The sequence below is a fragment of the Salvelinus sp. IW2-2015 genome, unplaced genomic scaffold (genome assembly GCF_002910315.2).
Source record: "Salvelinus sp. IW2-2015 unplaced genomic scaffold, ASM291031v2 Un_scaffold951, whole genome shotgun sequence".
Classification (NCBI taxonomy): domain Eukaryota; kingdom Metazoa; phylum Chordata; class Actinopteri; order Salmoniformes; family Salmonidae; genus Salvelinus; species Salvelinus sp. IW2-2015.
Window position 1 is genome coordinate 40,856 of NW_019942661.1, and position 14,172 is coordinate 55,027.

Genomic DNA, 14,172 nt, shown 5'->3' on the forward strand with positions numbered 1-14,172 from the left:
AGGTATCCAACGCCAGAGCTAGCCGAAGAGCTACATAGTAAAATAAGCTCTTTCAGAAGTTGTGTGTCACGGAGGGATCACGGTATGACTTGCCTCGGTTTGCCTAGCGGTGTCTGACATTCACTCCCAGTCCTATCTAACACACTTCACTCGCTGACATTCAACACTCTCACTCCCAGTCCTAACTAGCACACTCCACTCGCTGACATTCGACAAAATCTATTTTGATACAATCTCGGGCTGTGTGTGAATGTGCTGTCTGTGCTTGATACCGTCACAAAATGTCCTCCTCCTATCAATACTTGTTGGCATATAACGACACAACCTGTCAGTATTGGTATAATGCCAGTGGGCAGTGTCATCGGTACGCGCTCCCACACACAGCTGAGGATGTGTAGCTTGTAGTGTGCGTCAGCGCTCGGCACAGTCATATTGGCGTGTGTGGTTGCCACGGTAACACTCGTATCTTCTCTTTCGTGTGTGCGCAGGCCCACCCTGAGAATGAGGACTGGACGTGTTTCGAGCAGTCGGCCAGCCTGGACATCAAATCGTTCTTTGGCTTCGAGAGCACGGTGGAGAAGATGGCCATGAAGCAGTACGCCAGCAGTATCAAGAAGGTGTGTGTTTGTGAGCCAGATCGGATCAGGGTCATATTCATTAGACACTAACAGTAAGAAACAGACTGAAAGGTGGCAGGACTACCTGAACCTTGTCCAATAAGAGATGTTGGCTTTCGTTTACCGTTGGTACGTTGCGCCCTAATGAATACAACCCAGATGTATCATATTTAGAGAATTCACCAGAGGTCAAACATTCCCCTCATGCAAAAAATTATTAATCCAACTAGGTTCCATTTCAACTCAATAAGTGAATTGAAATTCCAATTCAAAAATAACCTAATTGTATTGGGAATTTAATTAATCTCCTGCATTGAGTTAAATGAAAAGGAACCATGGAATCCAGTGTTAATACAGCAGACATACCATTGGGCCGTGAGTGGTTAGGTCTAGTGCTAAGTGGCTCTTATTATGTAATGTAAGCCAATTTGCCGAGCCAATGTAAACAAAGTCCCTATTTAGCCTCCTTCCATATTAATAACTCTAACTCTGTCTTCTTTTTCTCACTCTGTCGTTCTTCCTCTCCTCTCCTCCCCCGTACTCCCACCTCCCCCTCCATCTTTGTCTCTCTCCCTCCCTCTCTCGTCTTCAGGGTAAGGAGATCATAGAGTTCTACCTAAACCAGCTAGAGGAAGAGGGGATAAGCCACGTGCCCCGCTGGACTCCCTCCCTAGATGCTCCCTCCTCCTCCTCCTCCGTCACCACCAAACCTGTCTGTGCCACCCCGAAGCTCCTCCAGCTGGAGCAGCCTGTCACGCCCGCCGTCTCAATCCCCGTGTCCACGGATGCCAATGACCGTGAGATTGCCAATGCCAGCAATAATGATGCCACCCAAAGTGATGCCACCAGCAACGATGCCACTAACCAACCTGACGACCAGACAGAGAACCAGACGGGCACGCCTGATGGTTAGTACTAATGAATGATTGAGACACTGTTCAAAAGTTTCAATACATTAGGAAAATGAGAAACACAATTTTTAAGTGGTATTTAGCTGTGTGATTGATTTTGAATGAGATTGAATTGACTGACTTGAGAATTCCCTAAATTGTGTGTGTGTGTGTGTGTGTGTGTTGTAGACAAGTTGGATGCAGACTACATCAAGCGTTACTTGGGAGATCTGACGCCTCTGCAGGAGAGCTGTCTGATCAGACTACGACAGTGGCTGCAGGAGAGCCACAAGGGCAAGGTGAGACACACATACACCCTTTCAGCTTTCAATACACACATACTAAAGCATATTCTATCTTTAAAATCATACTCTGCTACTTGAGACACAAACATAGAGGCATGCGTGACATGCTCACACGCGCACGCTCTTACCCTGCCCCCTCTGAACCCCTCCCCCCCTTGGAGACCCTTACCCTCACTCCCTCCTCTCCCTCCTCGCCACCTTTCCAGATCCCTAAGGACGAGCACATCCTTCGTTTCCTGCGGGCCAGGGACTTTAACATGGAGAAGGCCAGGGAGATCCTGTGTCAGTCCTTAACATGGAGGAAACAGCACCAGGTGGACTATCTGTTAGAGACGTGGACCTCACCACAGGTCCTCAATGACTACTACACTGGAGGGTGGCACCACCATGATAAAGGTATGGAGTATGGACACGGAGAYAGATGCTCAGGCATACACACACACACACAATTAGTCGCTAATAATTGTCATGAAGTCTTGATTTGATGTAGAGGGGTAGTCATATGATGTTCACAAAATACAGTAGTCACTCAGAATTACTCAGACACACACGGTACAAACACTGTTGTACTCGTATTATTTACACATGGTAAAAAAAAAACTTGTGTGTGTGTCCTGTTTCTTTGTAAGTTGTTAACAGAAGTAACTTCCCAAAACGTCACTTTGTATTTCACTGTAATAGAAAAAGAAGTCTAAGCCACAACTTCCTGTCATACACCATATTTGTCCAATGAAGGAATACATCTTAGAATTGACATTGCAGTTCACCAGTCCCAATTTCAAATACGTTGTTGTTACGTCATACTTGCCCTGGGTATTTGCATGCTCTGGTTTATTGCATGTCTTCACGGCAGTCCCAAGGCATTGCGCTCATCACACAATTAAATGTATAAGAGCCTAGTTTGAGGAGCAGAATGGCCTATCACCTGTTAGACAGCGCGAGAGCAGCTCTGTGCTTTTCTAAGCAACAAATAACAATTCTAAATGCAATCGTGTGTAAACTGTTTTGATGGCCACGATTGGAAAAAGAGCTACTGTTTTTCTTTTTTTTCTTTTTTTCTCTCTCGTAATTAAAGCGCGCCTCCCATTCGCCGGTGCATAGGCTAAAGTCAGCGGTAGGCAGGATATCAGCGCGTCACACCCCACTTTGCAATGTGAGCGTGAGGCAGCATACTTGTTTGAAACCTGAACGTTTTACTTTACTTCAAATAATGAGGCATGTCTTACCTTGCTTCAAAGTAGCATAGCCAAAATCCATCCATAGACATGTGGAATCAGTTATTTTATAAAGACTTCCTCATACCGTTTAACCAGCATGATTTTATAAAGAGTTCCTCATACCATTTAACCAGTAGGATTTTATAAAGACTTCCCCATCACATTTAACCAATATGATTTTATAAAGACTTCCTCATACCATTTAACCAGCGTGATTTTATAGACTTCCCCATCCCATTTAACCAGTAGGATTTTATAAAGACTTCCCCATCCCATGTAACCAGTAGGATTTTATAAAGACTTCCCCATCCCATTTAACCAGTAGGATTTTATAAAGACTTCCCCATCCCATTTAACCAGCATTTCTCACCTGTTCTATTGGTTTTCATATCAACTTTATTTTGTTGTCCAGAAGCCAAAGACCCAACCCATCCTAGTTGTTGCTATTAGATTCCCCCTCTACGTTTCTAGCAGAGATTTTAATCTCTGTCATATATGGAGCCACTTGCATTAGGCACACTGTTTTAGAACTGTTTTCCCACACATTGCATTTTGGTAAATGTTTGAAAAGTATGCTTGATTAGCTGCTTCATTACAGGAGTTGAATGTTCAATAATAGACTATAATTAGCCTTTTGACTGGAAGACGATAGACTTGCTATTGTTGCATGTTTCTCATAATGAAAAATGTCCATTCCTTGTATGCATAATATTTTACTGTTTGGAATTGTATTTTTTGTTGACTGGTTAATGAGGGTTGGTTAGTCGGCGGCAAAATGGACCGAAATTTGCATCCCTAGACTATTCAAATTATGCGTCTGTGTGTCCTTCCAGAGGGTCGTCCTCTCTATATCCTGCGTCTGGGACAGATGGACACCAAGGGGCTGGTCCGAGCCCTGGGAGAGGAGTCTCTACTCAGACACGTGAGTGGGCCTCTTCTGCTGTACTAAAGTGTGTGTGTGTGTGTGTGTGTGTGTGTGTGTGTAAGCATACCTACATTAAGTGTGTGTGTTTTTAACCCTTCAGGTTCTATCCATAAACGAGGAGGGCCTCAGGCGCTGTGAGGAGAACACCAAAGTCTTTGGCCGACCAATCAGGTACACACCCCGTTGCTATTTGGTAGTAGCTCCACCACTCCCTCTGATAGGTCAAGTGGCGTTTAAGCCATATTGCATACACCTATCCAGGCCTCTCAGATCTACAGGACACGAGTTCCTGGGAGAAGGGGGACTAAACAGAGTCCTATGGGACCTCTGTTGCTAAGCTAATGTGTATCATGGGAATTGCCTTGGTGCAGTGGGGTTATTAACACAGAGTGTTGGGGATGCTCTTTAAAGTTATCTCTAGGCAAGATGGAAAGAATGGAGGGTTCCTCACTGAAGGATTTGGGTGAGAGAGAGAGAGCGAAATTGATTAAGTGACAGCGAAATGGAGCGAGTGAGAGGAGAAGCGGAAAAGAGAAGGAAAAAAAGAGAAAGAAGGTGAGAATGGGGGGTGTTACCTGGCAGKTGTCAGGCTTATCAGATGGACGTGACTGTGGAGAGAAGCCATGCAGGAATCTATCTCAAGTGTGCTAGGGTGGAATGCCATGGAGCTTCCCTCACGTACGACAGGGAGCCAGAGCCCCTGATTGAGAGAGTGGGAGCAATCTGTCCGTTTCTGTTTTTTGACATCATATGGTCGTATTTGGAAATGTAATGTGTATTGTACTTACAATCTGTGTAGAGTACTTAAAATCTCACCCTCCTGCCTCCTCTCTCTCTCTCCCCTCTAGTTGTTGGACGTGTCTGGTGGACCTCGAAGGGTTAAACATGCGCCACCTGTGGCGACCGGGGGTTAAGGCCCTTCTGAGAATCATTGAGGTGGTGGAGGCCAACTATCCAGAGACCCTGGGACGTCTGCTCATACTGAGGGCTCCTAGAGTCTTCCCTGTGCTCTGGACCCTGGTGAGACACTATGAAATACTATTGTTTGAGACTGCTAAACGACACCCTATTCCCTATATAGTGCTCATAGGGCACTAGATAAGCTGCAGTTAGGCATGATGTATTTAGGTGGGAGCAGTAGGGTGTTGACTCGTCCCACGGTCTCTATCCTGTGTTTAGGTGAGCCCGTTCATCGACGAGAACACCCGTAAGAAGTTCCTGATCTACGCTGGAAATGACTACCAGGGCCCCGGCGGCCTGCTGGACTACATAGACAAGGAGGTCATCCCTGACTTCCTGGGAGGAGAGTGTATGGTGAGTCACTGTGTGGGGGCGCGTGCGTGTGTGGTGTCATCACCCAACATAGTCACATTGTCGTGTGGTTGCCATGATAACGTTTGTATCCCTTTTTCGTGTCTGTGCGTGCATATAAATGATATTATGAATTTGAATTTAAGATCCTAGCAAACATGTACTTTCTATGCAGTTTTCGTTCTCCTATGGCCTAGTTCTTTGTGTGTCTGTGCAGTGTGAAGTCCCAGAGGGAGGCCTGGTGCCCAAGTCTCTGTACCGTACTGCAGAGGAGCTGGAGAACGAAGACATCAGCCTGTGGACAGAGACTATCTACCAGAGTGCCAGCGTCTTTAAGGGAGCGCCCCACGAGGTGAGCCCCAATACAGTGCACCTCGGCTGGGGCAGAGCAGAGAGGACTCGAGGAGAGCGGGGCYACTGTGGCCTTAGCTGGAGCTTTGAAGTCATTTGTGGAGAAGGAGAAATAAGAAAGAGAGAGAAGGGCAGATAGGTGGGAGGAGAGAAAGAGAGAGATGGGGAAAGAGGTATGGGAAGAATGAGAGAAAGATGTGGATAGAGTGAGGAAAATAATTAACAAGCCAAACGTTGGTCTGCTGAAGTTACTTGACCAACACTGCCACCCACTGAAGAAATCCTGAAAGTGGATTCAAACTGATCTTCAGACATTTAGCCACTGTTCTGTCACAAATTGAACATGAACGTTGCTTTGAGAGGAATCTGCACCCATTTGTTATTTTGTTTCTGTTACAGGAAAGTAGATTATATAATCTATTATAAACGAAGCCATGTGGATACTACTCGGTAGAAATCTGCTGTCTTACCTCCCTCTGTCATCTGTTCTTTTTAATTCTTTCTCAATCTCTTTTACTTCTACTCTTCTCATCTCTTTTTCTCACTCCTGATTTTCCCATCCTTCCCTTTCTCATCCCTCCCCCTTTCTCCTTTTCTCTCCCCTCATTTTCAACCCTCCTCTTTTTCTCTCCCTCCCTGCTTTCCCTCCCAGTTGGTGATCGAGATCATCGACGCCTCCTCCGTGATCACCTGGGACTTTGACGTGTGTAAGGGCGACGTGGTCTTCCACCTCTACCACTCCAAGCGCGCCCCCCAAACCCCCCGCAAGGACCCCCTAGTGGGGCAACACAGCAGCATCACCACCCCCGGGGGGAACAACGTCCAGCTCATAGACAAGTCCTGGACCTTAGGCCTGGACTACAGCATGGTGGAGTCACCACTCACCTGCAAGGAGGGGGAGAGCGTGCAGGTCAGCAATGGAACAGCAGACTAGTTGTTCATAGTATTGAGAAAGACATGAGGCATGCAGGTGGCTCTTTGTCAGTGCCTGAGAGAATCTCTTGACTGAATGAATGAATTAAGATTGACTCATTAAAATATACAGGTTTGCGAATTACACCAATGTTGAAACCAGTTGTTTAGTGGTGTGATTTTTAAATGCCTTTCGATACTTTCGAACATTCAGATTGACAATGATTAAAACCTCTCATCTAATGCACCTCTCTCTTTCCCCCTCTCCTCCTCCTCTCGCCGTCCCCCTCCTCCTCCTCTCGCCCTTCCTCTCGCCGTCCCTCTCCCAGGGTTCCCACGTGACCAGGTGGCCCGGGTTCTACATCCTGCAGTGGAAGTTCCACACCATGCCGGGCAGCGCCTCCACCAACCTGCCCCGCGTGGACGACGTCCTCGCCTCCCTGCAGGTCTCCTCACACAAGTGCAAAGTCATGTACTACACAGAGGTCATTGGCTCCGAGGACTTCAGGTTAGTAGCTTTGTGTGTGTGAGCTGATATCAAATGGGTCATCAAAGTAAATGTAATTTATTTTTAAATCATACTGTATTTTGTGTTATGATTGTGTCATACTTTTTTCCATTTGATATTTTTTGTACACTATTGACTTTAACATTGTCCATTGTAGCCATTATGAAGTGCCAAGTGTAGGCTTTCTGTCCTAAAGAGAGAGATGTCCTTTTTACCCTCCACTCTTTCTTTTCAATGCGCTCCTGTCCTCTTATCGCTCACCAACCCCTCTTCCACTCCTCCTTCTGTCTCTTCTCTTTCTGTCTCTTCCTGTGAAGAATGGCTTGCTTTGATGTTCAAAGTTTGTAAGTGGACTTGTGTTCCCTTAGCTTTGCATTGCGTTTGGTTGCTTATGAGAACTCCCATTTAACAGTTAACGACAGCTCTAAGATGCTAGCATCTTGACCCTTCGCTTATGGCTTTATTTGAGCATTACCTCACCAGCAATGCTAGGCTTTCTCTGTGCGCTTCAGCTAGAAAAAGGCCACTCACTCACTAAGCTAGCTAGTCTCGCCCTTGCATGAATGACCAACAGACACATGGCCTTTTTAGTTTGAGTTTCCTTCCTCCTTTGCCACAAAGGGCTACCTGTATTTCAGGGTTCCCCAACTGGCGGCTTTAATTTAGGAAATCTGTTCCCAAGTATTCCCATGCATAATAGAAGTACGTGATGTCATACAAATCTAAGTACATATAACATTTATAGGTTTTAATCCAAATATGATATCTGTTTGGGCTTCTTGCGGTCAATTTGCAGTCTACAAAGGATTTGTAATTATGTTCCGGCCCCCTGACCATCTGCTCAAGACCAAATCAGCACACAGCTGAATGTAGCTGATGATCCCTGCTGTGTTTTTCTGCCTCTGCAAATTGGTTGATAAGGATAAGAAGTCTTTCATTCGTACCCCTCAAAACTATCACTGAAGCATGAGAGGCCATGCTTTAGTCCCCGTGGGTTAGAAGGACAACCTATTTAGTGCAGTATGCTAAATGAATGTCACACAGGGTGGATTCACCTCCGTTTGGTTTGACTTGCTGCATGATCTACACTATTCAGCACCAGACTTGACAAAGCAGGAGCTTGAACTGGGCATCATTAATACCAGACCAGGGATCAAATACTATTTGAAATAATTTCCTATGTGACGAGAGAGAAAGAGAAAAAAATTATACTTCAGCTGTGCTTGATTGAGCTTTCCTGCTGCAATATAACCAATAAAAGAGTCCCACAAGTGCAAACCCCTCCCACTGGTCACTCCTAATGCAAACGCTCAAAGTAATTGAAAGATTTCAAATAGTATTTGCACCCAGGTCTGATTTTTTTWAAGCCCATTTAGTATGTAGTTCTAAAACCTTAGTTAGGCCGACAATACGTTTAAATAAAATAATCTAACCTTTTTTCTCTCAGGGGCTCTATGACCAGTTTGGAGTCGAGTCACAGTGGTTTCTCCCAGCTCAGCCACGCCACCTCCACCTCTAACCACTCCCAGTCCAGCTCCATGATCTCCAGGTAGAGGACTACATCTGCCACGGACTTACAATTCTCCCTCTGCTGAACTACAAGTCCTAGCTCCTCCAGCCTTCACAGTCCACACTTCCCGCCCTAACCACCTCAAACCTGTACTACTATTAGTCAGTCACAATGTGGATCTGAAGCATGCTTGCACAACAGAGGATAAAGAAAATGTCGGCGGTTGAAAAACTGAAAACAAAGACTTGTGATTTAAAGGGCTCCTTTTTTCTTGCAGCAGGCCATGTATATTTTTTTCCCAGCTTTCTCCTGGGCTGCTGAACAGAACGTTGGCAGAACMTTTTCTGCTTGRTGAGACTTTGGTAGGTGTGGGAAGTGTCGCACCCATGGAGCGCAATGCCAGATCAAGCAATTGTCACACTCATTAAAGGAGCTGTGGGACTGGATTAAAAACGGGATGCGTCGATACATATGTGCATTAGAACACTTTACGCACATGCACACTTCCAAGGTGTTGGTGATACTGGATGCGCTGTTACATAAGAACATGGACACTTTTTATAGGTTGAAGAAACGGGAAGCGCTGTTACCTGCAGACAAACATGCTCAAACATAGGAAGACACACAAACTCACATACTGTATAGACACAAACCATAAACACACCTGCAATGACATGCAGAAAAATACAGTATTTGCCATATCACCAGTGMGGTTTGTCTCTACCTGGTGAATTGTTTATAGGTCAGGATTGGGGTAAAGCCGTAGCGAGGTATCGTTTAGAAGCAATAAGCAGAGTTCGAATATCAACTATTGAAATAATTACATTTCTATTTATCATGAACATTTTATGTATGGAGGTTTGTCCTCATGGGTGCTATATGTGCAATGTATAGGTGACCTTCCAGTTCCCAGGTGACTAGATGGACGGACAGACAGACATTTAATTTTCATTTGGAGAAATAGCCAGAAGAAATTGCCYGAGGTTATTTTTGAAATTTGAATTCACAAATGGAATTTGAATTGACACATTTTAAATGTGTTCGCAAATTCATCTACACATCTACTAGTCTTTTTTGGGCACAAGACACTTAACCAGTGATTTACATTTAAATTCTTGAATTTCAATTACTCTGACTTGAATTTGGATTTCACCCCAAAATGAGTGTTTACCATCTGTCCGTCTGCAGGAATGAACCTGACCCGTAGCTAGGTGTGGTTGTGGTCATTGGTTTGAATGTGCTACTGATGGTCAGGTGAGCTTTTGCTAGCCAATGGAATTCCCCGAACTGTCAGGGTCACAGGTTTAGGTCAAACTGCTATTCTTTATAGAGGGGTAGATAGAGAGGAAGGAAGTTAATAATAATAATAATAAGTTAATGTTTTTTTTGTGGTGAAGCTTATCATTTGCTACTGCGCCATTCATGGAAATGTATTGATGCATACATGTACTTGGGCTAGTGCTGGTTGGATTGTTAGTTTTCAGTGAAAGTGAAGTGGGTGGCTGCATGTTCATATTGGGATATGGTTGATTTGATGATTTTAGTTTAGGAGTTACCATAGTAACTACTCATGAGCCATTTGTTAGCACCATTTTAGCCTTTGTAACTAACCGTGTATATAAGAAATATATCTGCTTGGTTAGGGGACACCTTTGCCTCGACTGAGCGAGGTGGACGATGTTTCCATTGTAATGCAACGTACCCATGCAAATAATGTTCTGGACAGCCACCGTGTGCTTCTAAAGCACCAAAGACGACGACAAAAAACTGTTCCGTCTTATAGTTTCCATGTTGTTTTTTTGTCAAACTAGTTTGGAGTGTTTTAGGGGATATTTTGTGAGCTTCAAGCTCACGAAAGAGACATTGAACTTCTCTACAGATTAATGTCGGGCTGTTTCAAAGGTTCGGTAAGCTTTTGCCTTGCATTACAAGCTGAGGCTCTCTCAAGACAAGTAAGCCCATCCAGCCTGGTCAGTGTCACCATGCTGCTGCTTGATGTTAGAGGGCCAAAGACGTTGTTTGTTGATGGGGCGTCGGATCTCACTCCAAGGATTATCGGCCAATCAGGCTAGCAGCACATGTCTGTTTTTAACAGCTTTTTGAGATGCTACTTTTTTAACGACGATAACGAAAACCCCAAGGTCAAAGTGAACAGTCTAATGTCTAACTGGAARAACATGAAATGCTTTGCTCACTGAGGAAAGGACCCGCTCAGAACGAGGGCTGTTCAGAATGGACTCACTAAGTTAATGAATGAATGGAATAAMGAGTAACTAAATGTCTGTAAGGGTGTCACCCATGTCAGGTCTGAGGATGTATAGTTGTACTTATTGTCTTCTGTACTCATTTTAACCTTGAAGCATGTCTAGAGATAGACTAGCGTAGTTTCCTACTTTCCAGCTCTCTATCAAAGGAAACTCATGTCCACAATGTGTAACGTGCTCAACGGTTCACCAAGCTTTAGAGAAAGGTTCCAGTCCTGGATATATCTCTTTGAACACGACYTGCGTGTGAGACGAGACAATGTTAGTTTTTCCTTTAGCTGAGATGGAACAGTGCTTTAGAWGTGGCTCACTGTTGTTTTAAACCAGAGGCCGATGTCTTCAGTTACCTGTCAGTTTCATCAACTGACCTCAACATAATGTCACTGCTACTACTGAAATGTATCTGCTATGTAACCTGCTTTGCTCTACTTGTCAACCTTCACTTTTTCTTATCTCATTTACCTATGAGGGCTCTTTCTGTCTTGTTTGTCACCAACCATATCCTGATTTCTCCATTTCTCTCATCTAGCCTCCCTTCCTGTAAGACAACGATAATGTTGCATATCTTTATTTCCCTTGAAATTCATAATTATGTTTAAAGAAAGAACTTCAAATTAATATAAAATAGCGCCTTTCCAATTTTTCAAACCATTAAACTTGAATTARGAGAATTAAAAGTTGTCCTGTTTGTGTAACATATCTTTCTACTTTTGATCCGGCTTCAACCTGCAATGCACGCAGCAATCTTAGTTTAAACTCAATTTGACWSWGTCAATGTGGATGCATTTAGTTATCTGTATGTAGGTGACTTGAACATTGAGTGGATGAATAGGTGAACCGATGGATGGATGGGATTACATGCAYGCTGGGGTTTTTAGACTGGAATGGAAGATGGTCTCTGAATTACAAGCAGATCGTATGCACTGAGGGACAGTTTGAAGCCTAAAATCTCATTTGAAAGTGCTTTCTTGGCAACATGAAAATAGTTAATTACTGTATGGGGATTGAGGAGCTGTCCAAGGTACTACTGCCTAATYCCCACTAGGTGGCAATCATCAAATATCAAACAGAATATGCACAATCAAATAAACATTTTATTTGTCACATGTGCCGAATACAACCGGTGTAGTAGACCTTACAGTGACATAATTGCTTTAGCAAAAAATACAAATTACAAATATAGAGCAACAGTAAAATAACAATAGCGAGGCTATATACAGGAGGTACCGGCACAGAGTCAATGTGTGGGGGTACATGTTAGTCAAGGTAATATGTACATGTAGYTAGAGTTAAAGTGACTATACATYGATAACAGAGAGTAGCTGCAGTGTAAAAGAGGCATCTGGGTAGCCATTTGATTAGCTGTTCAGAAGTCTTATGGCTTGGGGGTAGAAGCTGTTCAAAAGCCTTTTGGACCTAGACTTGGCGCTCCGGTAACGCTTGCCCTGCAGTAGCAGAGAGAACAGTCTGACTAGGGTGCCTGGAGTCTTTGACAATTTTTAGGGCCTTCCTCTGACACCGCCTGGTATAGAGGTCCTGGARGGCAGGAAGCTTGGCCCCAGTGATATACTGGGCCATARGCACTACCCTCTGTAGTGCCTTGCGGTCYGAGGCCGAGCAGTTGCCATACCAGACAGTGATGCAACCAGTCAGGATGCGGGTCCAAAAGACAAGTTAGGATTTGAACTGTTAGGATTTGATCTGCACATTTTGTACAATGCATATTTTATGAGTCTGTCTTAGTTGTGTTTGAAATACAGTACAAGTGCCACTGCAATGGAACTGCTAAATGTGAACTTTTTAGTGACACTTGGTGTTAAAGACAACTGGAAACTCGGGGGAYAAACTAYGTAAAATCATAACGTCCGTGGTCGTCAGGTCYGAAAGCCGGAGCTCTAGAAAGATGCCCGAGTTTCCGACTTGGAATATCATTCAAAACAAATTTCCCTGTCGGAGTTCGTTTTTTCACCCGTTTCCAGCTGTCTTGAAAGCACTGAAGTCGGAAATGTCCGAGTTCCCAGTTGTTTTGAACGCGGTAAGCGCTGTTTGGTTCCGCCTCTGTTCCGCCCACGATATTTATAACGAACCCAAGACACCGCATCTGTGTCGTTTACAGTGGGGGCAAATGCAGCAGTGGGCAGAGCACGCAAGGTGGGCAAAGTCAAGCACGAGCTAGCGAGATCCTATTGGGGCGTTGTAGCATGCATTTGCATATTTTCGTTAGGGAACGCCTCTAAAGTGCGCGTGTGCACCAACTCAATTCGACGTTGCACTCCTTTTTAAACTTAGGCAAAGCACCAKGTCTATAAAACTTAGTGCACAGTGTTCGTAAGATATTATAGTTTCGCGAACAGAAATGTATTGAGAGCAGATGTTTCAAAGATGTAAAAATCGGCCCAGTTTCACCTAGTTCCATCKTKTTCCACTCCCCGGACTGTAAATCCTCTCACTACCATATTTGGTGATGAGAAAACGAATGTTTCKGCTTTWTAGCCCCTGTGAAGTGTCTTGAGTTTCTCCTTCTGTCTGTGGTACAAAKGTTATTTTTAAACGTCAGTGGTACACACAAAGAAGATCTTCGCTGCAATAATTTGACACTTCTGTTTGTTCATTTCGAATAACTACATGTCTATTCTTCCTCAATAAGAAATGGGAAATGTCAAACACGTTTCTCCTCTCAATTTGTAATAATATAATGGCTATTTGTAAACTGTGTTTCACAGCTACTCGCAGCGAAAAGSAGCACGCGCTGCTCCACCTCACCTGTGTCAAATTGTAGAACACCACAGACAGGTGTGACTGCTAGCTATCTAGCAAGCTCACATCATTTACTAGCCCCTTGGTAGCTACAGTGCTTTCTAGCTAGTTAGTATAAATAAAGCCAGACATTTCAAGAGGCAGAGCTGTTGTCTGGCACATGGAGCASTGGCGGTCAGTGCCGTTCAAGATGAGAGAGGATGATTTTATTTTCATGAGCATGGCCTTATTTTTCTATTAAAGCATATTGGATGAATGTCATTCGTATTCCATTCACCCAGTTCAATGTAACAGCGATATGTTTAGGCCAGCGATATGTTTAGGCAACTACAGTATGCTCAAATTGTCCCTATATCCATCATGATGTTGCTACAACCTAGCCTATGAATGAAAGTTAACGTAGGTGCACACAGGCCGAGAGATACATTTGAGGTGACAGTGACATTCAATACTGCCTTGCGCACTCTTGCCTGTACCAAGCTTATATTGGATGTAATCATTAGTCCAACAGTTGCAAGAGTTTCTGTTGGACAAATTCAAATATMTTTAWCCCCGTTTGCTTCCGTTTAAGAAACGTTTTTCAACAGAATCGYCGGAATGAATAC

At 44.1% G+C, this 14,172-nt stretch overlaps 1 protein-coding gene across 5 annotated transcripts in view; it reads left to right on the top strand.

The window, feature by feature from the left end:
* LOC112069252 (SEC14-like protein 1) overlaps positions 1–14,172 on the top strand; it is a 52,998-nt gene that overhangs the window by 34,054 nt on the left and 4,772 nt on the right. Inside the window, exons 5-17 of one of the 5 annotated variants that reach the window (XM_024136547.2) lie at positions 489–617; positions 1,210–1,525; positions 1,697–1,806; positions 1,974–2,208; positions 3,863–3,951; positions 4,055–4,125; positions 4,803–4,974; positions 5,134–5,268; positions 5,483–5,617; positions 6,269–6,526; positions 6,858–7,036; positions 7,354–7,380; positions 8,484–11,487. In XM_024136547.2, coding sequence (XP_023992315.1) covers positions 489–617; positions 1,210–1,525; positions 1,697–1,806; positions 1,974–2,208; positions 3,863–3,951; positions 4,055–4,125; positions 4,803–4,974; positions 5,134–5,268; positions 5,483–5,617; positions 6,269–6,526; positions 6,858–7,036; positions 7,354–7,380; positions 8,484–8,589 — 1,962 coding nt within the window. In that variant the 3' untranslated portion in view covers positions 8,590–11,487. Of the gene's footprint in view, positions 1–488; positions 618–1,209; positions 1,526–1,696; positions 1,807–1,973; positions 2,209–3,862; positions 3,952–4,054; positions 4,126–4,802; positions 4,975–5,133; positions 5,269–5,482; positions 5,618–6,268; positions 6,527–6,857; positions 7,037–7,353; positions 7,381–8,483; positions 11,488–14,172 lie in introns of those variants that run through there. The other 4 variants (XM_070438471.1, XM_024136548.2, XM_024136549.2 and 1 more) reach the window with 4 other exon arrangements.